Source organism: Mesoplodon bidens (assembly GCF_964165515.1).
Source record: "Mesoplodon bidens genome assembly, chromosome: 10".
Lineage (NCBI taxonomy): Eukaryota > Metazoa > Chordata > Mammalia > Artiodactyla > Ziphiidae > Mesoplodon > Mesoplodon bidens.
This window is the reverse complement of record NC_138172.1, coordinates 85179773-85207586: the sequence shown is the minus strand read 5'-3', so window position 1 is coordinate 85207586 and position 27814 is coordinate 85179773. Positions and strand designations below refer to the sequence as shown.

Genomic DNA, 27814 nt, shown 5'->3' with positions numbered 1-27814 from the left:
TTTCCATTCCTGCTGTCATCAGCTCATCCCAGGACCCTGCCTGGAAAACTCTTTCTTAATGTTTGCTCTGGCCAGTTCCGTACATCCTTTAAGTCTCTGCTTAAGTAATGCTTCTGAGGGAATTATCCACCCCCTGTACTCCCAGACACCTACAAAGTCACATCTGCTCTCTATTTTTGCTTCACAGACAGACTGCAATCTTCTCCCACTTCCAGACTTAGGAAGGGTGGGAGAAAAGCACCCTGAATGTAAGACTTTTTGTACCCTCTTTTCTCAGGCTTTTGTTCAGTCTGACATGGGCTGGCCCTTATTGTGCATCTCTGTAATTTTTTGATTTCCACCCAACAAATGAACATGAGCATTGCCTTGCCAGCTATGGTGAACAACACAGCTCCACCCAGCCCAGCCAGTGCCTCCACAGAGAGGCCGCCCACTGACTTCCAGGACAACTGCAATGAAACTCTGAACGAATTTAAGGCAGTCGTAAGTCTAATGAGACTCTGGATCCTTTCTTTGGCTCAAATGTTTGGACCTAAAAAGTTATGTACAGTAAGTCCCCTACATATGAGCGAGTTCTGCTCCGAGAGCTCGTTCGTAAGTCCAACAAAGCCTAGGTACCCAACTAACACAATTGGCTCTATGGTACTGTACTGTAATAGGTTTATAATACTTTTTGCACAAATAATACATAACAAACAAAAAATAAAACATTTTTAATCTTACAGTACAGTACTTTGAAAAGTACAGTAGTACAGTACAACAGCTGGCATACAGGGGCTGGCATTGAGTAAACAGGCAAGAAGAGTTACTGGCTGGAGGAGGGAGAGGAGGTGGGAGATGGTAGAGCTGAAGGATCGTCAGCAATAGAAGACAGAGGGCAAGCTGCAATTTCACTAATGCCTGATGTTGATGGCACAGGTTCTGGTTCCTTGCTGGATTCAATTCTACTCTCTTGAAAAAATGATCCAGGATGTCTGGGTAGTAGCTCTTTTTTTCTCATCATAGATGACATGGTAACACCAGATTGCATTCGGAACGGCTGCTGCAACCTTCGTGTACAGTTCTATGTTTGGGTCCTGTGCCTCAAAAACGAACAGTGCCTCCTCAAATAAAGAAACCCCCTTGCTATTTCTTGCATCATGAATCCCTTCGGTTCTACAGTTACTTCTTCTTCCTCTTGTCTCTCTTTGTTCTTTCTCTGGGCCTCCAATTCCACCAGGTCTTCATTAGTAAGCTCCTCGTGTTGCACAGCAAGGATTCAATGAAGTCATCCTCTTGCAGATCTAGCTCCATCTTCTCGCTGAGGGTCACTAAGTTGCTGAAGACCTCTTTGGACTCCTCATCCACCTTCTCAAATCCACGAAAATTGTGAACAAACTGCAAGCAAAGGTTCTTCCAAACCCCATTCATGGTGATGGCCGTAACCTCACTCCAAGCAAAGTCAATGTTTTTTATGGCCTTGTAGATATTATAGTCCTTCCAAAATTGTTGCAAGGTTGTTCCTGATTCATCACTCATCTTTACTAACTGAGGAAAAGTGTGACGTAAATAATATTTCTTGAAAGTCGCTATAACTTCCTGGTTCATAGGTTGGATGGATGCGCGGCATAGTATTCAGAGGCAGATGCACTACTTTGACATTGGGATGAAAGTGGTCCATGAATGGGGTTGGCATGGAGCATTGTCGAGCAGCAAAAGAATGTTGAATGGGACATCCTTCTCCAAGCAATATTTCTCTGCCTCTGGGGTAAAGTGGTGGAAAAACCAGTCCTGGAAAATAGCCTGTGTAACCCAGGCATTGGGGTTATTCTTCCACACAATGGGAAGAGAGCCCTTGGCTATGTTTTTAAGGGCTCTCGGGTTCTCTGAATGATAAACTAAGAGAGGCTTCAGCTTCATATAGCCGGAAGCATTGCTACCAAACAACAGAGTTAACCTATCCTTTGCTGCTTTATAGCCTGGCATCAATTTTTCCTCCTTGCTGATGTAACTTTGGTCTGGCAACCTCTTCCAGTACAGTCCTGTCTCATCCACATTAAAAACCTCTTTGGGTAAATACACACTTTCATCAATAATTTCTCGAAGCATTTCAGGAAATTTCTGGGAAGTTAATGTATCTGCATGTGCTGCCTTGCCACTTACTTTTACATTGTGAAGGTTGGCTCTAGCCTTGAACCAATGAAACCAGCCATGGCTGGCATTAAAAGATGTGCCCTCTGATTCTTCATCGTGTTTCTTCTTCAAGTATTCATAAAAGCTTTTAGCTTTCTCTTGACTCAGCATTAAGCTGAATGGGACTCAATGCTGATGCTGATCTTGCATCCACACACTGAGCAGTTTCTGCATCTCCTCCAACATTTTTCTATGCTTCTTCAATATTATTGTTGACATCATGAGCACAGCAGACTTCACATGTTCCACAATCTTGTCCTTGTTCTTTAGAATCGTGCTGATGGTTGAATGATTCATGTCATAAGAACGAGTGAAGCCTACCTCCTTTTTGCCTCACTCCATTCTGTTAATTATTTTTCACTTTTGTTTCCATCATCGTCTCTTGGTGCTTCTTAGCAGTACCAGCTACATCACCACTGCTTTTACGCTCGCTTCCAAACATCCTGGGCTTGAAGTAAAGATACTGTACTACTGTACTCTATACAGTAAAGTACACAAAAGCACAACCAACTGTAGAGGATACACGCACATGACAATGTACACCAGGCATGTGAACTAACTTACGTGACTGGACATGCAAATGCACCTTCGCATCTTTGAAAGTTTGCAACTTGAAGGTACGTATGTAGGGGACTTAGTGTATTGAGCATCTACTATGTTCAAGGAACTATATTACACAAGAACATAACATGTATCTGAGATTTTATTCTGACTTAGTGTCTATAAGTGTGACTGGGGACTAAAATTAGAATGAAGGAAACAGAATTTTACCATTTAGTGGAGGTAAATTCTTCCCCCACAATGATGAAAATCACCACAAAATAAGTTTCACAAATTTATGTCTACTTTCTCTTTCTTCCTTCACATATTTTTTTATTACCTTGCCTATGATGCTTTCTTCTTTATGGGTTTTCTGTCTTTACAGGCTCTATTTTAATTGGTCAGTTAATTATGTAGCTGGGGAAACTGTGAAAGGGGGAAGAGTATATTGGGCATATATTTAGGTTTTCTTGATAAAATTGATAGATTGGAGGAACTGGAGAGAAGTAAAAGGAAAGAGAACTGCCAATTATTTTCTTGTATCTCAAGTCCTCAAGATAAAAATTGTCAACTCTCTAGTCAAAGATAAACAGTGAGTTTCTCTTTGTCATCTAGGCTGCTATGTATGACTGGAGTCCTGAAATCCAGGGAATCATCTTTAGCTCACTCAACTATGGCTTATTCTTGGCTCCAATCCCCAGTGGCTATCTGGCTGAAATATTTGGAACCAAGTACTTGGCTGGTGCTGGTATGTTTATAACCTCAGTCCTGACCCTCTTCACTCCACTAGCAGCTGATACTGGAGTGACTTTGCTCATTGTCCTACAGATCATCCAAGGCATTGTCCAGGTACCAAGATGTTTTCTAACTACGAGTAGAATATAGGTTCCAAAATGACCTCAGATAGCCAAGAATCAACTTTTTTTTCAGGTTATGTTATTAACAAGTCAGTGTTCAATCTGGGCCAGATGGACTCCACGAACGGAAAGGAGTCAACTCATCACCATTGCTGTATCAGGTAACTGATAACTTAATTGTCACCTTATGTGCACTGTCCAAGAGTACTCTGCCATGGCCTATCAACAGAAGCCAAACCTTACATCCTAACTACACTGTCTCCTTGCTCTAAAGCACTACCCTATACTGTCTTTCTTGATCATAACCAAATGTTTACTGGACACCAAACATTCTTGCAAATGCTTTTAATTTCCTTTTAGTCGCAGAACAATCTTCCAACTAAGTTATATATAATTACTTCCTTTTCACACATAAGGGAAATTGAGACACAAATAGACTAATAACTTGTCCAAAAGCACACAGCTACTGAGGGTAGGAGCAGAATCTGAACCTAGGTAGCCTGGGTTGCAACTTAGTTTTGTGATCAAGTCAATCTGCAGGAAGCACAGAGGGTCCCAAGCCTGACCTTCTCACCCAGAGTATCCTCACATCTTCTGTTTAGGGTCAGTGCTGGGCTCCTTCATCATCCTCCTGGTTGGTGGTCACCTCTGCCAGACCATAGGATGGCCTTATATCTTTTATATCTGTGGTGAATTTGTGCTTTTCAAATCTCAGAATCTTGTTTTATGACAGAGATTGCTGGGCATGATTTCTGTGATTTAAGTCATTTATGGTTAACCAAATCCTAGTAGATATAAATATATAACTAAAGTTGATAATGTTCAGAGCTAATCATGTTGCAAATCTTGCAAATGATATTTAAGTTTCAATATCCTGAGTGTACAGCTAGAATAACCTGATAACTTTAAAGGCATTGTAACATTCCGTCCTGCTTCTAAATTGAACCCACAAAGGATCTCAGAAGGATTTCTTTCATAAGATGCTGAAAATGTAATCTTGGTAGGATTATATTTTTAGTTAAGCTATTTATTTAATACATTCTTTTAAATTCTCCTATTATTACTACAACCAGAAAATTGTGGGAACGTGACCTAATCATAGGTAAAATACTGATTGGAATAGAGAATCAACCAGTAAAGGCTGCAGGTCAGAGCAGATCATGTGAGGTTTAGGATTGGACATAATAGACAGAGAGATGCTATGGAAGTTTCCAAAGATCAGAGCGCTTCAGAGACAATATTCTACTGCTTCGTAATTTTGCCTTTACCCAGCCCTGGGTGGGATCTTCCCAGATGCTTTCAGCTAATGTTTGTATCTGTTTAATTTTTGAAACATTCTCTGGAATCCCATCTGCAAACTGCCTGATTCCAGTGGGACCAGTAAATCCCACTGGTGTTTTCATTAGAGGATAATACTCTTAGATCCAGGATTCTTATAGCATCAGGCCAATACATCTGCTAGAAAAAAAAGTGTATGAAGATTGATTACTATAGCATATCACCCTTCAAAGGGTCTGTCATGGAAACTTCAAAAGGACAGGTTACAAAATTTTCAAGGAATGAGAGAGGCTTACTGTGCTCCTGGTTTTGAGAAAATGTAAGCAATGTGTATAAAATAAGAACTCACTAAATATTTGTTGAATCAGTGTTAATATCCTCCATCCTCAATGTGCAACAGTGCTAATTTTCATATTTCTCACTCCCCACTTGCTTTTTTTTTTTTTTTTTTTTTTTTTTTTTTTGCGGTATGCGGGCCTCTCACTGTTGTGGCCTCTCCCGCTGCGGAGTACACGCTCCGGACGCGCAGGCTCAGCGGCCATGGCTCACGGGCCCAGCCGCTCCGCGGCATATGGGATCCTCCTGGACCGGGGCACGAACCCGTATCCCCTGCATCGGCAGGCGGACTCTCAACCACTGCGCCACCAGGGAGGCCCCCCACTTGCTTTTAAGTTCCTTGATGACAAAATTATGTCTTTGTATTCTTATATTCTCAAAATTTAGCAAAATGCCTGGTGTATGGTGGCTGTTCTATATTCGTGAAAGACCGTATAAACAACAAGCTAACAAGTGAAGAGAATTCAAGACTTTAAGATTCTAAAAAGGGAATTTTAAGATGAATCATATTTCCACTCAATACTAATAATGCTGAGTTGTCCAACACTGTAATAATGTGTATATTAGAGAAATTTCTTTGCTGAGGATGAATTTCATTCCATATCCAGAAATTATCTGGACAATCAGCGGCACATATGTACTGCTGCTAACTCTTAAATGTTAGAGATAGATAAGAAAAGATTTAATGAAGACATAAACTTTGCAGAAGCATGACTAGCAGGAGGGATGCTGACTGGTACTTCAACAGTGAGGGCATTTTCAAGCACATGGGGCCAACACACTAATAACTTTTAACAACAACTTACAGCCTTATTATTGGTGCATTTCAAAACCTCCCCAAACTCAGTGATTTTAAACAACAAATGTTTAGTCTCTTAGTTTTGTGGGACAGCTAGGCAGCTCTGCTCTCTGTGTCTCTCATCTGTCTTGGACAATGGGTGAGCTGGAGCATGTTGTTCCTATACCAATTGATAAGACTCAAGAGGACAAGTGAAAAAATGCAGTGCTTCTTAAAGCCTAGGCTCTGAACTGCCCCATGTCATTGGCAAAAGAAAGTTACATGGCCAAGACCAAAGTCAAGTGGTGAGGAAGTACTCTCTACCTATGATAGGGCTATGCAAGGGATAGATGCAGGAAGGAGTGGAGTATGGGGGCCATTCTGTTAACCACAGGAATCATCTCAGGGCAGAATCAAACTGATAGAACTCCAGTCCTGTGCTAAGTAGATCCTCGGTTTTTTTAGGTGGTATTGGCTGCATCTGTTCTTTTCTCTGGTTTGCTCTCATTTATGATGACCCCGTGAATCATCCGTTTATCAGCACTAGTGAGAAGGAATACATCATCTGTTCACTGGCTCAGGAGGGGCGCTGGGGAACTCCTCTGCCATTTCCCTATGTCTCAGTGGTGAAGAGTTCAGTAGAGCAAAGTTCTGGTCTTTAGATGGAGGGGATATTTATATGTACTTTCTTCCAGGATTCTCCACCATGCTGGTCTCTTCCCATTAAGGCTGTGATCAAATCCCTACCGCTTTGGAGCATTCTCGTCTTTTATTTCAGTGAATACTGGCATTATTTTGTCATCAGGTCATACCTACCAACATACATCAGCTCTGTACTTCAAGCTAACATCTGAGATGTAAGTACGGAGAAAACTCATTCTGCTCTTCTGTTGCTTCATATATAATCCTTTCTTTCTCCTATGGTCATGGGCTTAGGCCAAGGATCTTCATGTAGGAAACACAACCTGATTCATTTGAATTCTGATTCAATTCAATGTGTCCTACTGCTTATTGGGGGCAGAGTGGTATGGCTCTAGGTCAACGGTCAACTTGTCATTCATAGAATATCATATTTTTTAAGGAACTTATGCAGAAATTTTATGTTCAGTCCAATCAACATTTGCAAACAAGACATTCTGCTAGCAGCATAAATAATAAAGCATTAACGAAACAAAGTCTGCCTTCAAGAAAGCTGTGACAGAGAAGCATAAACAACATATGCTGAAAATAAGACATTAATAGGACATAAAGTCCTAAATAGGACTTATACCAAAAACTTGTAGACAATGTCTTTTTAGAAAAACATTTTATTCAAGTATAACATATATAAAGAAAAGTGCACATATGTGTACATCTCTGATTTTTCAAAAAATGAACAGATGCTCTGATTGGCTGAGAGGAGCCTGTCAATTGCTGCCCAATGAATGTCTCGAAATTGGTGAAGAGTATATCATCTCCTAGCTTATTAGTGACAGTTCACTAGGTCATTGAATTAGTGTTTTATTCTTGTCCTTTGTATTCAAAAAGCAGTTCTCTCATGTTGACTGGGCTCATCTGGTGAAAACACGCTGAGTGGTCAACAGAGAACTGACCTTCTTAGCAGAGGTCAGAGTCTGGGGAGCATGCATGCAAGCAGGCTGGAGGTACTGATATCAGAAAGCCCAAGGATAGAGTAGCTATGGGTCTTCCCAAAGGAGTGGGGTGGGCAGCAGTGGGCAATCAAACCAGAATCTCAGGCCAGGGAATCAGGGACAGGAGGGCCAGACAAGCAGAATGCCAGTGCTGAGATCTAGACATCCTGAGGCTGGCTGTTGGAAGTGATCGGTCCCTGGCGTGAAGCAGGGTAGGCTCTTTATCCTCAGAGGCCAAGGCTGAGGAAGAGGAGGATGAGGGAATGATTAGGACAAGTTGAGAAGAGACAGTAGAGTTTTCCCAGCTTGAGAAGTCAAGAGATCTGGACTCCCATTGCTCTCAGGGTATTTTTCTCAGTAACTCACATTACCTTGATGGCCTTGGTTTACTCATCTGTAAAATAAACATCTCAGACCAGTTGACAGTGAGATCCTTTTCACTGGGTTACATACAGCAAAGAATGACCTCCTTTCCTTGCATTTTCTTTAATGGCAATTTAATTTAGGAGTTGAATTGGGAAAAACAGGGATCAACATTTAAAAAAATATATAAAAAGGTAAAAGAGTGAAAAATCTTACTCTCATTCCTGTCCCAAATCTGCCTTGTTTTCTCAGCCTTTATTATGTTATGTTCCAATTTTGATGGAAGTTTTTATCATGAATGGGTATTAAGTTTTGTCACATGCTTTTTTCTGCATCTATTGAGATGATTATGTGATTTTCATCCTTCCTTTTGTTAATATGATGTCTCACATTGATTGATTTGTGAACATTGAAACGTCCTTGCCTTCCTGGAATAAATCACTTTATCATGGGGGTATGATCCTTTTTATATATTGTTGAATTTGGTTTGCTAATATTTTGTTGAGGATATTTGCTTCTATATTCATCAGAGATATTGGCCTATAATTTTCTTTTTTGTAGTGTCTTTGTCTGATTTTGGTATAGGGTACTGGTGGTCTCATAGAATGAATTGGGGAGTATTCCCCCCTCTCCCATTTTTTGGAATAGTTTGAGAAAGATAGGTATGAGCTCTTCTTTAATGTTTGGTAGAACTCCCTTGTGAAGCCATTTGGTCCGGTACTTTTGTTACTGGGAGTTATTTTTAAAATTATGAATTCAATTTCACTACCAGTGATTGGTCTGTTCAGATTGTCTATTTTTGGTTCAGTCTTGTATGTTTCTAGAAATTATCTATTTCTTCTAGGTTGTCCAAATTGTTGACATATAACTCTTCACAGTATTCTGTTATGATTTTTTTTGTATCTCTGTGGTATTGGGTGGTATTTTTCCTCTTTCATTTCTTATTTTGTTTATTTGGATCCTCTCTCTTTTCTTCTTGATGATCTTGGCTAAAGGTTTATCAAGTTTGTTTACCATTTCAGAAAACCAAGTCTTGGTTTCACTGATCTTTTCTATAGTTATTTATTTATTTTTGGTCTATGTTTTATTTATTTCCTCTCTGATTTTTATTGTTTCCTTCCTTCTGCTGACTTTGGGCTTTTTTGGTTCTCTTTCAAATATCAGATTTTGAGATTTTTCTTGTTTCTTAAGGAAGGCCTATACTGCCATAACCTAACTGCTTTTGCTGCATCCCATAGATTTTGGAGTACTGTGTTTCCATTTTCATTTGTCTCAAGGTATTTCTTATGTCCTCTTTGATGTCTTCATTGACCCCCCTTTTTTTTAAGTAGCATGTTCTTTAGTCTCCACATGTTTTTGTTTTTCCCATTTTTCTTCCTATAATTGATTTCTAGTTTCATACCATTGTGGTTGGAACAAATGCCAGATATAATTGCTATCCTCTTAAGTCTGTTGAAACTTGTTTTGTAACCTGGCATGTGATCCATTCTGGAAAATATTCCATGTGCACTTGAAAAGAATGTATATTCTACTGGTTTTGGATGGAATGTCCTGTAAGTCCAACTGGTCTGTTGTGTCATTTAAGAGCACGGTTTCCTTATTGATTTTCTGTCTGAATTATCTGTCCATTGATGTAAGTGACGTATTAAAGTCTCCTACTAGTATTGTATCATTGTCAGTTTCTCCCTTTATGTCTGTTAATATTTGCTTTATACATTTAGGTGCTCCTATATTAGGTCCATATATGTTAGACAGTGCTATAGCTTCTTGTTTTGATCCCTTTATCATTATATAATGCCCTTCTTTGTCCTTTGTTATAAACTTTGTTTTAAAGTCTATTTTGTCTGATATGAGTATTGCTACCCCCATTTTTTGTCATTTCCATTTGCATGAAATGTCTTTTTCCATCCCCTCACTTTCAACCTGTATGTGTTTTTAGCTCTGAAGTGAGTCTTTGTGGGCAGCATACAGATGGGTCTTGTTTTTTAATCCAATTAGTCACCTTATGTCTTTATTTTTTTTTTTTTTGCGGTATGCAGGCCTCTCACTGTTGTGGCCTCTCCCGTTGTGGAGCACAGGCTCTGGATGCACAGGTTCAGCGGCCATGGCTCATGGGCCCAGCCACTCCGCGGCATGTGGGATCCTCCTGGACCGGGGCACGAACCCGTGTCCTCTGCATCAGCAGGCGGACTCTCAACCACCGCGTCACCAGGGAAGCCCCACCTTATGTCTTTTGATTAGAGCATTTAGTCCATTGACATTTTAAGTGATTATTGGTAGGTATGTACTTGTTGTCATTTTGTTTCTTGTTTTCTGATTATTTTTATAGTTCTTTTCTGTTCCTTTATTTTTCTTTTAGTTTATTCCCTTGTGGTTTGATGATTTTTTAAGTGGTATCCTTGTGTTCCTTTCTCTCGTTTTTTTGTATCTATTGTAGGTTTCTAATTTGTGGTTAGTATGAGGTTCATGTATATTTATTATATCTACTTGTTTTAAAGTGGTAGTCATTTAAGTTCAAACACATTCTAAAAGATCTACATTTTTTACTCCCCTCCTCCATGTTTTGATGTCATATTTTACATCTTCATGTTCATCCCTTCACTGTTAATTGTATTTATAGTTGATTTTACAATTTTTTGTCTTTTAATCTTCATGCTAGCCTATTTAAGTGGTTGATCCACAGTCTTTACTGTCTATTTTCTTTTACTAGTGGGATTTTTGCTTTCCTATAGATTCTTACTTCTTGTTGAAGCCTTTTCTTTTCCGCTTAGAGATGACCCGTTAACATTACTTTTTGGGTAGGTTTGGTATTGATTAACTCTTTTAGTTTTTGCTTGTCTGAGAAGTTCTTCATCTCTTCTTCAATTCTAAATGATCATCTTGCTGGGTAGAGTATCCTAGTTGCAGGATTTTCCTTTTTGGCACTTTAAATATATCATGAGACTACCTCTGGCCTAAAGTTTCTGCAGAAAAATCAGCTGATAGTCTTATGGGGGTTCCCTTGTATATGACTGTTTTTCTCTTGCTGCCTTTAGAATTCTCTTTTTATCTTTAATTTTTCCATTTTAATTATGATATGTCTTGGTGTAGGTCTGTTTAGGTTCATCTTGTTTGGGACCCTCTGTGCTTCCTGTATCTGGATATCTGTTTCTTTCTGCAGGTTTGGGAAGTTTTCAGCCATAATTGTATCAAATACATTTTTGACCTGTCTCTCTCTCTCTTCTCCTTCTGGGACTCCTATAGTGCAAATCATGGTTTGCTTAATGTTATCCTAGAGATCTCTTAAACTCTTCTGTTTTTCTTTTTGCAGCTCTGATTGGGCAATTTCCATTATTCTATCTTCCAGATCACATATTCATTCTTTTGTATCACCTGGTCAGCTGTTAATTCCTTTTACTGTGTTTTTCATTTCAGTTATTGTATTCTGTGGTTCTGGCTGGCTCCTTTTTATGTTTTTTATTTCCTTATTAAAATTATCACTGTGTTCATCTACTCTTTAATTTAGTTAGCATTCTTATTACTAATACTTTGAACTCTTATCTGGTACATTATTTCTGTTTCATTACTTGTTTTTTCAGGGGTTTTCTCTTGTTCTTTCCTTTGAATTAAATTTCTCTATCTTTTCATTTGGCTTAACTTTCTCTGTCTCTATGAAATTAGGTGAAACATTTAGCTATCCTGGAATTGAAGGAGTGTCCTTGTGTGGAAGCATCCCTGTGCAGTCTGTATGTGCCCAGTGTCTTTGGTGGCACAGCTACATCTGATGTTGAGCATAAGTCACTCTTCCCCCATGGTGTGCTGGCAGCTATCACCAGGGTAGGAGGTAGGGATGGAGGTAGAAGGGCTAGAGCAAGAGCCAGTTGTGAGCCAGGGCTTCTCCTTGGTTTGGTGGCCAACACCACACTATCAGGGTGGAAGTGGGTTTCACGTTGCTGGGTCAGAAGACCTGAGGTTTGGTCTGATCTGGCTCCATTCCCTCTAAGTGTGTGCTCTCCCCGCTCCCAGCACAGGCACACTCACCCAGAGGGGAACAGTGCTGGAGAAAGAGGAGCTGGAGTGGGTGCTTGGTATGGGTTGGAATGCAGACTGTGGTAGTGCCGGCACTAGTTGGAGTCCTGGACAGCTCCTTATCTTCTGCCTTCATAGGCACAAGCAATGTCCAGATGCTGTGCTAAGTCTGAGCTACCTCTTTCCCTCACAACTGCATACTCCTCTCAGCCATGGCAACCCTCTCTCCAGTGTGGAGCTGCACTGGGAGCAAGAGGGGCTGGAGCAGACGCTCTGCTCAGGCTGGGGTGTGTGTTAGGCAGTGGTGGGAAACCAGCCAGAGTCCCTGTCAGTTTCAATCTGCTTCCTCTGCCTTTTTTTTGGGAGTAAGCCAGTGTGTGCATGTTCTTCATGAGCGGAGTCTTGTTTTTTTATAGTCCTGCTATCAATCCCAGTTTTTCGAATCAGCTAAGGGGACTTGTCCTCCTGGTGTCAGACCCTAAGGCGTAGTGCTCAGTGGTTCTCCCCACTCACTCCCCAGGGAGGATCTCTGAGCCTGTGTAATTCCCCCTCCTCTTCTGTGTACCCTCCCAGGGGTGTAGGTCCCGATCTGATCACTTCTCTCCCTTCCTACCCAATTACATGCGAAACTTTCTTACAGACTTGGTTGTATAAGAGTCTTTCTGCCAGTCTCCAGTTTGTTTTCAGTGAGAACTGCTCCACATGTAGATGTATTTTTGATGTTTCATGGGGGGAGGTGAGCTCCACGTCCTCTTACTCCACTATCTTGATCTATCTCCTCTATAAACTTTTATATTTATTGTCAAATTGCCCTCCATTGGGCATTGATAATATTTGGAAGTGCCTGATTCCCCCTGCATCACCACAGATCATGTCAAAAAACTGTTGCACTTTTGGCAGTTTGATAAAATGGTATCTCACAGTAGTTTTACTATTATGAGGGTGGATACCTTTTAATATGCTTAGAAATCACTTATTTTTCTTTTTCTGTAAATGGTCCATTCGTAACCTTTGACTATTTTTCTACTAGCTTTTGTTCTTTTTAATATCTATTTCTACATGATCCTTATATTTGAAGACAGCATTGGTCCATTTTTTTTTCAAATTGAACTGTATGCATATTTTTCCTCAGGCACTAAAATTATATTGGCTCATTCCAGAAATTCACATTAAAGGTGATGTGTATATAAAAGAAAAGCTATAGATGTAGACAGTCCACCCAGGGATCAATTTGTGTCATGGTGGGTGTAGTGAGGCATGCACCTCACCTCAGCTCTGGTTCTCAGAGTGGGATGCTCTCAACCCTGCCGTTTGTTTCTGCCTGTATCTGCATTGTCCCTGGAGGTCTACTGGCAGATTTTCTCTTCTCCAGAAAAATCCTCAGACTCAATACCATCAGGAAACTCTTCACTGCCATAGGCAAGAACCAAGGTAGACATGGGGTGGTGGAGGTGGGATGCTCAGGGCAGCTTCCTATTCACTGTGTTTGTTCTCCTGCCCCAGGGGTTCTTCTCCCATCTGCGTTCTTCATGTCCCTTTTCTGGGTCAGATCCAGCTTCAGTGCCACCATGGCCTTCTTGATACTGTCTTCTGCCACCAAAAGCCTCAGCCAATCAGGAGCCCTTGTCAACTTCATGGATATTGCTCCTCGGTAGGGACCTGTGGTCATCCCTAAACCTGCTCTGACACATAGGTAAAATGTGACACATGCAATGGGTCACAGGAAATTTCAGCACAAGCTGTACATCCAAATAATTCCTGGAAGGGACCCAAAGCTAGCCAACCTCTGTGAACTTAGTTTTTCCAGATGAAAACAGGAGAAGTCAGTGGCCACACTCACAGTTCAACTGTGGGAGACTCACACCAATTTCTTTCTGTTGGGGAATGCAGCAGTTACATAGGGCTGGATCACTGAAAGGACTTGTAAACTTCAGAGGGCGTGCTCATGTAAGGCTTTAATAAAGGTAGAGGATACAGGATAGCAGGAGAAACATTCACCTCTGATATAGGTAAATATCAGACGGCTGAGACTTCCAAATATAGCTCCCAGGGACCATCCATGGACCGTTCACAGTCAATAGGACACACTTCATCTTCAGGTAGTGAACCACCAAATTACATGGGAGATACCTTGGTCTCAGGGAAGCCAATGTCTCATCCAATGAGAGGTCTTTTATACCTAAAAGCAAGGCTGAAAGATCAGGCTCCATAGCAGAAGACAAGAGAACATATAAACCAGCTGCCAACCATCAATCTGTACATTTTGTATAATGAATGTTGACAAGTTAGTGCAGGTTACCCCTTGGAAATCCCAGATCCTAGCACTGGATTATACTCATCACTAGTCAGTACATTTCATTCAGGTTTGACTAAGGGTCAACACAACTCCAGCAATCCCCAGAGATAATCATAGAGTTGCAACAGATCAGCTGAGATTAACCCTTTGCTTACAGAGGAATATTGTTTTCTCACACTTTCTCTCTCGCAGGTACAGTGCCTTACTCAGGGGACTATCACAAATCTTTTCTTACATAGCGGGAGCCATCTCTCCCACAGTTGCCGGATTTTTCATCAGTCAGGTAAGGTCAAATGTTCTGATGATTATGATATTCACAAGAGTCACCTCAAAAGATCATCCAGCCTCTCATTCTGACCCTAGGCTCAGCTCATGCAGAAAAATTACCACATGTTCAGGGTATGGAGTGAAGGAGACTGCTCTATTGTATGGGTTTATGCTTTATGAGTTCTTAGAATGAGCTTCTCATGCTAATCATCACATTTTCTAGCAATAATCATGACCTTTCTTGTGAAGTATAGAATGGCCAACCAATCTGATTGGCTGGGGCTGAGGGGTTTCCTGGGATATGGGACTTTCAACACTAAAACCTTAAAAGTTCCAAGCAATCTGGAAAGAGTTAGTCACCCTATGTAGGAACCCAACAAATATTTATAGAACAAATGAACGAGATGCTGAGTGGATGAGTGAATGACAGAGCGAAGGAGCAACCTGTACATTACAGGTATGCTCATCAGTGGTTAGTACAGTAATTCCTCTGCTCAGTATTGCTTACATAGTGTTTTTACATTCATACAGCCTTCCATCTTGGGAGATGCATTTAAACTTGTCAGAATAAACAAATTCATGTGATGACAATTTCATAAGAATCAGACTGATACAGACTTTATGTGAAGAAAAAGGCATATGACATTCACACGACTATCATTCTTTAAGTTTCTTGTGGTTTTCACCAGTAAGCCAGGAAAATGAATGGAGAATAACAAAGAGAGGGTATTCTTTTTGACACCAAGTCCTTTTTTTTTTTTTTGAAGCTTCAGTTCTCTTCCAGCCACTGACTAACACACTGTTTAAAATGGAAATTCTCGAACTGCTCTTGTTTCCGTTATTACTCACTCACTCACTCATTTATCTCTTCATTCATTCGACATATATGCAACGAACATTAGCATGTGGCATGCACTGTTTAAGTGAATAAAACAAACAGAAGTCCCTGCCCTTGTGAAGTCGGTAGGAAAGAAACCAATAGAAAACTAACAAACTAAACGAAAAGATGGTATAGTGATTGGTGGTAAGCGCTAAGAAAAGAGTAGGGCAGGAGAGGAGAATAGGGCACATAAGAGGGGGTGGGGTTTCAGTTTTAAGTAGGGTGGCCGAGGAAGTCTCATTGAAAAAGTAATATTTATGGGAAGCAAGTACATGGGCGAGAGAAATGACTACTTGAGGGGAGGAATATTCCAGCAGAGGGAAAGGCCAGGGCACTGGAAATGTACCTGCATATTCTAAGAAAAACCAGGAACATATAATGCGGGGCAGAGTTGGGGATGAGGGCAGTAGAACACGGTGCCAAAGCCTTTCTGAACCAGGAGGGACAAGAACTAGGAGACTGTTAATAACTTGTAGTTTCCTGCCTCCAGAATTCAGAGTTCGGTTGGAGGAATGTCTTCCTGCTTTCAGCTGCTGTGAACATAGCAGGCCTGTTTTTCTACCTCATCTTCAGCCAAGCAGAGGTGCAGGACTGGGCTAAAGGTAGATGTGTACCCGCTTCTGAGCAAACCGAGTGACGAATTAGATGCCGGTGCTTAGTTGTTCACTGTTTGCCCACATGGACATTCCCCTGACTTACAGTTCTACCCCAAAATGGGCTGTCCTTAAAGTACAGAAATCTCAGATTTTCCACTGGCCCATACACCTAGGACACGGAGGAGTGAGACTTGCAAATTATGGAAAGGCTCTTTCATAAAGTCTTAGAATAAAATTTTACCTTCTTGTGCTTGTTCTCGGTTTATTTAACAATCATTTATAAGGCAACTAATGCAGAGTGGAAGACAAATAAACCCAAATTTAAAATTCAGATGTGTTACTTGTTACAAACAATACATGGACAAAAGAGATGCCCACAGGGTGTGCGTGGTGGCAGGGGGTGGGGGTGGGGTCTGGCCTCCTAGGAATCTCCATGCCATCTTCTTCCTTGGGCTGGTGACTGCCCCTCAGTCCCAGCTTGTGTGCTGGTCCCTCTCCCCCTCAATAAAGAGTTCAGTCCCAGGCTCTCCTAGTGCTCTGTTTTACACTAAGTTTTGTAGAGAAAGAAAAAAGCACACATAAATGTCATTGAGTCCTGATACCCAGTGGATATAAGAAAGCTTTACAACAGTTCGAAGGAATAGTCTGGCTTAGTATATTTTTTCAAGTTGTTTTCTTTGTCCCAATTAGTTTATCCTAGGCATTCGTTACACTTCTCATCTCTTGACATAGAAACGGTGCAATTTCATCCTCCTTACTCGTTCTTACTCTCAGAAGTCTCTGAGTAAGAGGTCTGAACAATTCCAGTATCTTGCTAGGTCCAAGCACGTGGTATGAAACCATCCACCATTTGCTCTATACCTATGCTGTATCCTGAAAATAAAAACACTGCACACTCCTGGGGTTTGGGACTCAGGTAGTTTGATATTGCTGCTCTCCCTAATAGGAATACATTTTATCCACAGCATTCACAAGGCACACTTTTTGTACTTGACCAAATTCCCATTCTTTGTAAATATTTGTTACTAAGAAAATTAAAATGAAACTTCTTTTTGTGATCCTCCACCAACCACACACTCTGGTTATGCTCAGAAGCATTCCCAGTCCTTTCAAAGAACAAGCTACCGAAACCTGTGGCAATTGGGACAGTGCTATCTGGAAAACTGGACTGAAACCCAGCTTCATCTGGTTAGCAGATGTCCAGATCAAAGCATCTGATGTAATGTTCTCCAAAACCCAGAAAGGGGAAGTGGCCAAGGTGCTTAATTTGGGTATCAGTACAGGAGCCTATCTGGGGCAATGATGAGGAAGGCACACTAAAACATGCCATTCATACAAACAGACATTTTCTGGGTTTCCCAGTAGAAACAGTTACTTACGTTGCCGAATAACTACCGGTAAGTACCCCCACATGTGTTTCTACGTGTTAGCTGAATATAAACATTCCTTTAATGTAAGCAACCATGATGCATTTTATGCACAGGAGGGAAAATGATATGCAACACAGGTATTTCATCCAAGACTGAGAAACAAGTTGACATCTCTCACCAAAATGTCACTGCTTTAAGTGCACATAGTCCATGGGAAGAAATAAAGATTTATCTGTTTCCTCTTTTCTAGGATGGCCTGTATCTGGGCAAATTTACGGTGACTAATTCTGTAACAGGGTGTATGATGTTACATCGAAGACTTGCTGTAGGTGGCCATATATAACAGACATGAAATTCCAACGTGAGGTGTTAGGGTACCTCACAGATATTGCTCAGGATGTGATTTTTAAAAAGTCATATGGTTCTAAAACAATTTAGGATTACATAAAAGTAAAAGCCTCAGGAGAGTGGAGTTAGAGAAAGGCTTTGAAAAAAATTTTAAATGTGTGTTTTCCCTATAAGATCAAGAACAAGACAAGGATGTCCACTCTTGCCATTTCTATTCAACGTCCTAGTAGAGGTTCTAGGCAGGGCATCTAGGCAAGAAAAAGAAATAAAAGGCACGTAGGCTGGAAGAAAAGAAATAAAACTATATTCACAGATGGCATAATCTTCTACATAGAAATTGTAAAGAACCACTAAACTATTTGAACTAATAGATGAGTTCAGCAAGGTTTCAGGATACAAGATTGATATACATAAATCAGTCATATTTCTATATACTTGCAATGGACAATCCAAAAATTAAACTAATTTCATTTAAAGTAGCATAAAAAAGAATAAATTCAGGAATAAAATTAACAATAGATATGTAAGACTTATACTCTGAAAAGTATAAAACATTGTTGAAAGAAATGAGAGAAGATTTAAATGAATGAAAAGAATTGACGTTCATGGAGGGGAAGACTTCAATACTGTTAAAATGGCAAAACTCCTGAAATCGAGCCATAGATTTAATGCAATTTCTATCAGAATCCCAGCAATTTCTCTGTGGAAATTGACAAGCTGATTCCAAAATTAATACAGAATTGCAAGGGATCCAGAATAGCCAAAACATTCTTGAAAAAGAAGAACCAAGTTGGAGGACTCACACTTCAAAGCTCTCTACAAAGCAACAGAAATCAAGACAGAGTTGTACTAGCATAAGGATAAATATATAGACCAGTGGAATCAAACTGAGTCCAGAAGTAAACCAAAGTGTCTATGGTTAACTGATTTTTGACAAACATGCCAAGACCATTCAATGGGGAAAGAATAGTCTTTTTAACAACTTGTCCTGAGATAACTGGATAGCTACATTCTAAAGAATGAATCTGGACCTATAGTTCACACCATTTACAAAAATTAAACTAGATAAAAATAGATCAAAGATCTGAATGTAAGAGCTGAAATAATAAAATTCTTTGAAGAGAACATAGGGGTAAATCCTTCACAACCTCAGACTTGGCAATGGTTTCTTAGATATAACACCAAAAGCTTAAGGAAAAAAGAAAAAAATGATAAAATAGACTTCATAAATATTAAAAACTTTTGTGTGGCAAAGAACACTATCAAGAAAGTGAAAAGACAACTTCCGAATGGGAGAAAGTATGTGCAAGCCACATATCTGATAAGGGTCTTATATATAGAATACATAAACTCAACAACAAAAAGACAAACAACCCAATTAAAAAATGGGCAAAACTTGAATAAACATTTTTTGAAGAAGATATAAAAATGACCAATATGCAATGAAAAGATGCTCACCATCATTAATCATTAGGGAGGTGGTGTTTCTTGTCCCCTTTCTAGAAACCAGCTGTAACTTTAGGCCAGAGTGTATTAAAATGAGCCACTTCTGAACTAGCAATGCCCAGGCCCCAGGACTTGCTGTGAAGGCTGCAGCAAAAATCAGGGCTTGGTCTGTGTGACTTTCCTTCCCATGCTCATCCAAGTGATGCTCTGCCTCTGAGTTTGGGTAAGAGAGGCATCAGGACAGCTTGCATCAGGTCACCTAGCAGAGATCAACCATTCCTGGGCTCAGTGAGGAGGTATGCTGTGTGGCTGACAGGGTCTTGGTGCTCTGGCTGGGTATCAGGCCTGAACCTTGAAGTGGGAGAACTGAGTTCAGAACACTGGACCACCAGAGACCTCCTGACCCCATGTAATATCAATCAGCGAGAGCTCTCCCAGAGATCTCCAACTCAATGCTAAGACCCAGCTCCACTCAACGACCAGCAACTTCCAGTGCTGGACACCCCACGTCAAACAACTAGCAGGACAGGAACAAAACCCAACCCATTAGCAGAGAGGCTGCCTAAAATCATAATAAGTTCACAGACACCCCAAAACACACCACCGGACGTGGTCCTGCCCACCAGAAAGACAAGATCCAGCCTCACCCACCAGAACACAGGCACCAGTCCCTTCCACCAGGAAGTCTACATAACTCACTGAACCTACCTTAGCCACTGGGGGCAGACAACAAAAACAACGGGAACTACGAACCTGAAGCCTGTGAAAAGGAGACCCCAAACACAGTAAGTTAAGCAAAATGAGAACACAGAGAAATAGGCAGCAGATGAAGGAGCAAAGTAAAAACCCACCAGACCAAACAAATGAAAAGGAAATAGGCAGTCTACCTAAAAAAGAATTCAGAGTAATGATGGTAAAGATGATCCAAAATCTTGCAAATAGAATGGAGAAAATACAAGAAACTTTTAACAAGGACCTAGAAGAACTAAAGAGCAAACAAACAATGGTGAATAACACAATAAATGAAATTAAAAATTCTCTAGAAGGAATCAATAGCAGAATAACTGAGGCAGAAGAACAGATAAGTGACCTGGAAGATAAAATAGTGGACATAACTACCACAGAGCAGAATAAAGAAAAAAGAGTGAAAATAATTGAGGGCAGTGTCAGAGACCTCTGGGACAACATTAAACACACCAACATTCGAATTATAGGGGTCCCAGAAGAAGAAGAGAAAAAGAAAGGGACTGAGAAAATATTTGAAGAGATTATAGTTGAAAACTTCCCTAATATGGGAAAGGAAATAGTTAATCAAGTCCAGGAAACACAGAGAGTCCCATACAGGATAAATCCAAGGAGAAACATGCCAAGACACATATTAATCAAACTATGAAAAATAAAATACAAAGAAAAAAATATTAAAAGCAGCAAGGGAAAACAACAAATAACATATGAGGGAATCCCCATAAGGTTAACAGCTGATCTTTCAGCAGAAACTCTACAAGCCAGAAGGGAGTGGCAGGACATATTTAAAGTGATGAAAGGGGAAAAACTACAAGCAAGATTACTCTACCCAGCAAGGATCTCACTCAGATTAAACGGAGAAATTAAAACCTTTACAGACAGCAAAAGCTAAGAGAATTCAGCACCACCAAACCAGCTTTACAACAAATGCTAAAGGAACTTCTCTAGGCAGGAAACACAGGAGAAGAAAAAGACCTACAATAACAAACCCAAAACAATTAAGAAAATGGTCATAGGAATGTACATATCAATAATTACCTTAAATGTAAATGGATAAAATGCTCCAACCAAAAGACAGACTGGCCGAAAGGATAAAAACACAAGACCCTTATATATGCTGTCTACAAGACACCCACTTCAGACCTAGGGACACATACAGACTGAAAGTGAGGGGATGGAAAAAGATATTCCATGCAAATGGAAATCAGAAGAAAGCTGGAGCAGCAATTCTTATATCAGACAAAATAGACTTTTAAATAAAGAGTATTACAAGAGACAAAGAAAGACACTACATAATGATCAAGGGATCAATCCAAGAAGAAGATATAACAATTGCAAATATTTATGCACCCAACACAGGAGCACCTCAATACATAAGGCAAATGCTAACAGCCATAAAAAGGGAAATCAACGTTAACACAATCATAGTAGGGGACCCTAACACCCCACTTTCACCAATGGACAGAGCATCCAAAATGAAAATAAATAAAGAAACACAAGCTTTAAATGACACATTAAACAAGATGGACTTAATTGATAATTATAGGACATTCTATCCAAAAATAACAGAATACACTTTCTTCTCAAGTGCTCATGGAACATTCTCCAGGATAGATCTTATCTTGGGTCACAAATCAAGCCTTGATAAATTTAAGAAAACTGAAATCAAATCAAGTCTTTTCCAATCACAATGCTATGAGACTAGATATCAATTACAGGAAAAAAATCTGTAAAAAATACAAACACATGGAGGTTAAACAATACACTGCTAACTAACCAAGAGATCACTGAAGAAATCAAAGAGTAAATCAAAAAATACCTAGAAACAAATGACAATGAAAACACAATGATCCAAAACCTATGGGATGCAGCAAAAGCAGTTCTTAGAGGGACGTTTACAGCAATAAAATCCTACCTCAAGAAACAAGAAACATTGCAAATAAAAAACCTAACTTTAAACATAAAGCAATTAGAGAAAGAAGAACAAACGCCCCCCCCCCAAAGTTAGCAGAAGGAAAGAAATCATAAAGATCAGATCAGAAATAAATGAAAAAGACATGAAAGAAACAATAGCAAAGATCAATAAAACTAAAAGCTGGATCTTTGATAAAAAAAATTAATTAGCCAGACTCATCAAGCAAAAAAGGGAGAAGACTCAAATCAATAGAAGTAGAAATGAAAAAGGAGAAGTAACAACTGACACTGCAGAAATACAAAGGATCATGACAGATTACTACAAGCAACTATATGCCAATAAATTGGACAACCTGGAAGAAATGGGCAAATTCTTAGAAAAGCACAACCTTCTAAGACTGAACCAGGAAGAAACAGAAAATATAAACAGACAAATCACAAGCACTGAAATTGAGACTGTGATTAAAAATCTTCCAACAAACCAAAGCCCAGGACCAGATGGATTCACAGGTGAATTCTATCAAACATTTAAAGAAGAGATAACAATTATCCTTGTCAAACTCTTCTCTTCCAAAATATAGCAGAGGGAGGAACACTCTCAAACTCATTCTATGAGGCCACCATAACCCTGATACCAAAACCAGACAAAGATATCACAAAGAAAGAAAACTACAGGCCAATATCACAGATGAACATAGATGCAAAAATCCTCTACAAAAGACTAGCAAACAGAATCCAACAGCACATTAAAAGGATCATACACCAGGATTAAGTGGGATTTATCCCAGGAATGCAAGGATTCTTCAATATATGAAAATCAATCAATGTGATAAACTATATTAACAAAGTGAAGGTGAAAAACCATGTGATCATCTCAATAGATGCAGAAAAAGCTTTCAACAAAATCCAACACCGATTTATGATAAAAACCCTCCAGAAACTAGGTATGGAGGGAACTTACCTCAACATAATAAAGCCCATATATTGCAAACCCACAGCCAACATCATTCTCAATGGTGAAAAACTGAAACCGTTTCCACTAAGATCAGGAAGAAGACAAGGTTGTCCATTCTCATCACTATTATTCCACATAGTTTTGGAAGTTTTAGCAACAGCAATCAGAGAAGAAAAAGAAATAAAAGGAATCCAAATCAGAAAAGAAGAAGTAAAGCTGTCACTGTTTACAGATGAACTGATGCTATACATAGTGAATCCTAATAATGCCACCAGAAAACTACTAGAACTAATTAATGAATTTGGTAAAGTAGCAGGATACAAAATGAATGCACAGAAATCTCTTGCATTCCTATACACTAATGATGAAAAATCTGAAAGAGAAATTAAGGAAACATTCCCATTTACCATTGCAAATAAAAGAATAAAATAGGGCTTCTCTGGTGGCGCAGTGGTTGAGAGTCCATCTGCCGATGCAGGGGACACGGGTTCGTGCCCCGGTCTGGCAAGATCCCACATGCTGCGGAGCAGCTGGGCCCGTGAGCCATGGCTGTTGAGCCTGTGCGTCTGGAGCCTGTGCTCCGCAGCGGGAGAGGCCACAACAGTGAGAGGCCCATGTAACGCAAAAAAAAAATAAATAAAAAATAAAATAAAATAACCAAGGGAAGGACCTAGAGATGGGAATGAGCTCAGTCTACCTAAGAGGGAGAGCAGAGGGCAGTGTGGTTGGAATCTAGTGAGTGATGGGAAGTGAGATTGGGAACTAGTTAAGGGCCAAATCCTGTACAGCTTGAAGATCATGGTAAGAGCTTGGTCTGAATTTAATTCTATTTATAATTGGATCAATTAAATGCTTTTGAGGAGGGAGGTGACTTGCCTAATTAATGCTGTATAGAGATCCTCTGTCTACCTTCTAGAAAAGGGTCTCTAGGAAAACAAGAGTGGAGGCAGGGAGAGCAGACTGAGGCTGTTTCAGAAGTTCATATCAAAGATGTTTGTGGTGTGGGCTAAGATGGAAGCAGAAGGAATGGTGAGAAGAAGTTAGATGTAGACTCTGCAGGTAGAGCTGGGCAGACATGGCAGGGAGATTATGGATTGTGCAGGAGAGAGAAGAAACAAGGATGGGACCTAGATTTTGGTTTTAACAGCTAAGTGAATGAGGAAGTACATTACACAGAGCTCTCAGCATTTCATTCACGGTGTGTTGTCATATTCGCCTTTGCCACCTAACTGGGCCTGTGAGCCATGGCCACTGAGCCTGTGCGTCCAGAGTCTGTGCTTCGCAACAGGAGAGGCCACAGCAGTGAGAGGCCCACATACTGCAAAAAAAAAAAAAAAAAAAAAAAAAGAATAAAATAACTAGGAATAAACCTACCTCAGGAGACAAAAGACCTGTATGCAGAAAACTATAAGACACTGATGAAAGAAATTAAAGATGATACAAGCAGATGGAGAGATATACCATATTCTTGGATTGGAAGAATCAACACTGTGAAAATGGCTATACTACCCAAAGCAATCTACAGATTCAATGCAATCCTTATCAAACTACCAATGGCATTTTTCACAGAACTAGAACAAAAATGTCACAATTTGTATGGAAACACAAAAGACCCTGAATAGCCAAAGCAATCTTGAGAAAGAAAAATGGAGCTCGAGGAATCAGGCTCCCAGACTTCAGACTATACTACAAAGCTACAGTAATCAAGACAGTATGATACTGGCACAAAAACAGAAATATAGATCAATGAAATAGGATAGAAAGCCCAGAGATAAACATATGCACCTATGATCACCTTATTTTTGTTAAAGGAGGCCTGAATATACAACGGAGAAAAGACAGCCTCTTCAATAAGTGGTGCTGGGAAAACTGGACAGCTACATGTAAAAGAATGAAATTAGAACACTCCCTAACAACATACACAAAAATAAACTCAAAATCGATTGAAGACCTAAATGTAAGGCCAGACACTATCAAACTCTTAGAAGAAAACATAGGTAGAACATTCTATGACATAATTCACAGCAAGATCCTTTTAGACCCACCTCCTAGAGAAATGGGAATACAAACAAAAATAATCAAATGGGACCTAATGAAACTTAAAATCTTTTGCACAGCAAAGGAAACTATAAACAAGATGAAAAGACAACTCTGAGACTTGGAGAAAATATGTGCAAATGAAGCAACTGACAAAGGATTCATTTCCACAATCTACAAGCAGCACATGCAGCTCAATATCAAGAAAACAAGCAACCCAATCCAAAAATGCGCAGAAAACTTAAATAGACATTTCTCCAAAGAAGATATACAGATTGCCAACAAACACATGAAAGGATGCTCAACATCACTAATCATTGGAGAAATGCAAATCAAAACTACAATGAGGTATCACCTCACACAAGTCTGAATGACCATCATCAAAAAATATACAAACAATAAATGCTGGAGAGGGTGTGGAGAAAAGAGTACCTTCTTGCACTGTTGGTGGGAAAGTAAATTGATACAGCAACTATGGAGAACAGTAAGGAGGTTTCTTAAAAAACTGAAACTAAAACTACCATATGACCTAGCAATTCCAGTACTGGGCATAAACCCTGAAAAAAACGTAATTCAAAAAGTGTCGTGTACCACAATGTTCATTGCAGCTCTATTTACAATAGCCAGGGTATGGAAGCAACCTAAGTGTCCATCGACAGATGAATGGAGAAAGAAGATGTGGCACATATATACAATGGAATATTACTCAGCCATAAAAAGAAATGAAATTGAGTTATTTGTAGTGAGGTGGATGGACCTAGAGTCTGTCATACAGAGTGAAGTAAGTCAGAAAGAAAAAAACAAATACCGTATGCTAACTAACACATTTATATGGAGTCTAAAAAAAAAAATGGTTTGAAGAACCTAGGGGCAGGACAGGAATAAAGACACAGACATAGAGAATGGACTTCAGGACATCAGGAGGGGGAATGGTAAGCTTGGATGAAGTGAGAGAGTGGCATTTACATATATACACTCCCAAATGTAAAATAGATAGCTAGTGGGAAGCAGCCACATATCACAGGGAGATCAGCTTGGTGCTCTGTGACCACCTAGAGGGGTGGGATAGGGAGGGTGGGAGGGAGACGCGAGATGGAGGGGATATTGGGATATATGTATATAGCTGATTCACTTTGCTTTACAGCAGAAACAGAACATTGTAAAGCAATTATACTCCAATAAAGATGTTAAAAGAAATCACTAGAGAAACACAAATCAAAACCACTTCAAACCCAATAAGATGGCTATAATAAAACAAAAAAACAGGAAATAACAAATGCAAGGATGCAGAGAATTGGAAGCCTCCCACATTGCTTGTGGAAATGTAAAATGGTACTGCCGCTATGGAAAACAGTTAGGTGGCAAAGGCGAATATGACAACACACCGTGAATGAAATGCTGAGAGCTCTGTGTAATGTACTTCCTCATTCACTTAGCTGTTAAAACCAAAATCTAGGTCCCATCCTTGTTTCTTCTCTCTCCTGCACAATCCATAATCTCCCTGCCATGTCTGCCCAGCTCTACCTGCAGAGTCTACATCTAACTTCTTCTCACCATTCCTTCTGCTTCCATCTTAGCCCACACCACAAACATCTTTGATATGAACTTCTGAAACAGCCTCAGTCTGCTCTCCCTGCCTCCACTCTTGTTTTCCTAGAGACCCTTTTCTAGAAGGTAGACAGAGGATCTCTATACAGCATTAATTAGGCAAGTCACCTCCCTCCTCAAAAGCATTTAATTGATCCAATTATAAATAGAATTAAATTCAGACCAAGCTCTTACCATGATCTTCAAGCTGTACAGGATTTGGCCCTTAACTAGTTCCCAATCTCACTTCCCATCACTCACTAGATTCCAACCACACTGCCCTCTGCTCTCCCTCTTAGGTAGACTGAGCTCATTCCCATCTCTAGGTCCTTCCCTTGGTTATTTTATTTTATTTTTTTTTTATTTTTTTTTTGCGTTACATGGGCCTCTCACTGTTGTGGCCTCTCCCGCTGCGGAGCACAGGCTCCAGACGCACAGGCTCAACAGCCATGGCTCACGGGCCCAGCTGCTCCGCAGCATGTGGGATCTTGCCAGACCGGGGCACGAACCCGTGTCCCCTGCATCGGCAGGCGGACTCTCAACCACTGCGCCACCAGGGAAGCCCAGCCCTTTGTTATTTTTGATGCTCGGAGCACTCTTTCCCCTGATTGTCATGAGGCTCTCCTTCTCATCACTGAAGTCTCAACACAAATGTCACGTCTTATATCTGCAACTAAAGCAGCTCTCCTGGACTCTATCATTTTACCCTCTTTCATGTTCTTTACGGGCTATTAGTACCTGGAATTGTCTTAACTTTTAAACTATAGATATCATTCATCTTCTCTCCCTATACCTCCCTCCCCACACACCCTGCCACACACAACAAAACATAAATCTCCTTTAGGAATAGAAGTCCTGATGATGTAGCTCTCTTCTCAGCACTTATAAAAATGCTTTAAAATTATTATTTTTATCTGGTTGAATATTAGAAAGCAGGGGGTCTTAATCTGGGATCTGCAAACTTTATAGAAAAAAATTATGTCTTTATATCCCCAACCTCTGGCTGAAATTTAACATTTCTATCTATTATGAATGTAGGCAAGAAAACCACAGTAATATTAGCAGTACTGATGACTGACAGCATAAGAAATCACAGATATCTTACAGTTATTACCAATATTGCAAAATATGCTGTTTTGCACAACACTGTTTTGAAATTACAATGGTTCTATTAGACCTGTAATTAGTTCTCATTATTTAATGAATAAAGGAGCAAATATATGATCATAAACATGTTTTTAAAATATGTTGATACCTATTTCACTATAACTTTTCTCCTTTAGAGTTCTGGGCATTATATTGTGAATTGAGGTCCATCACAAAAAAGTTGAGAAGCCTTGCTCTAAAACTTTCACAGGCAGAATGTATGTCCCTTTACACAACTACTATATCTGGAACCCACTGAAATAAA

At 39.9% G+C, this 27814-nt stretch overlaps 2 protein-coding genes across 26 annotated transcripts in view; one reads left to right on the top strand and one right to left on the bottom strand.

Moving 5' to 3' along the window:
• Window positions 1–27814, bottom strand: part of SLC17A1 (solute carrier family 17 member 1) — a 269472-nt gene that overhangs the window by 173517 nt on the left and 68141 nt on the right. Inside the window, exon 13 of one of the 25 annotated variants that reach the window (XM_081245189.1) lies at window positions 13644–14142. The exons of the other annotated variants lie outside the window; for them this stretch is intronic. The gene's annotated coding sequence lies outside the window, so the exon portion shown is untranslated. Of the gene's footprint in view, window positions 1–13643; window positions 14143–27814 lie in introns of those variants that run through there. 25 annotated transcript variants of the gene reach the window in all.
• Window positions 284–20434, top strand: SLC17A4 (solute carrier family 17 member 4). Its single transcript, XM_081245201.1, is given in 10 exon segments — window positions 284–483; window positions 3328–3561; window positions 3643–3730; window positions 4172–4258; window positions 6427–6545; window positions 6657–6812; window positions 6816–6818; window positions 13250–13614; window positions 14452–14542; window positions 15897–20434. Coding segments are annotated over 10 exon segments (1425 nt in total). The 5' UTR covers window positions 284–348; the 3' UTR covers window positions 16044–20434.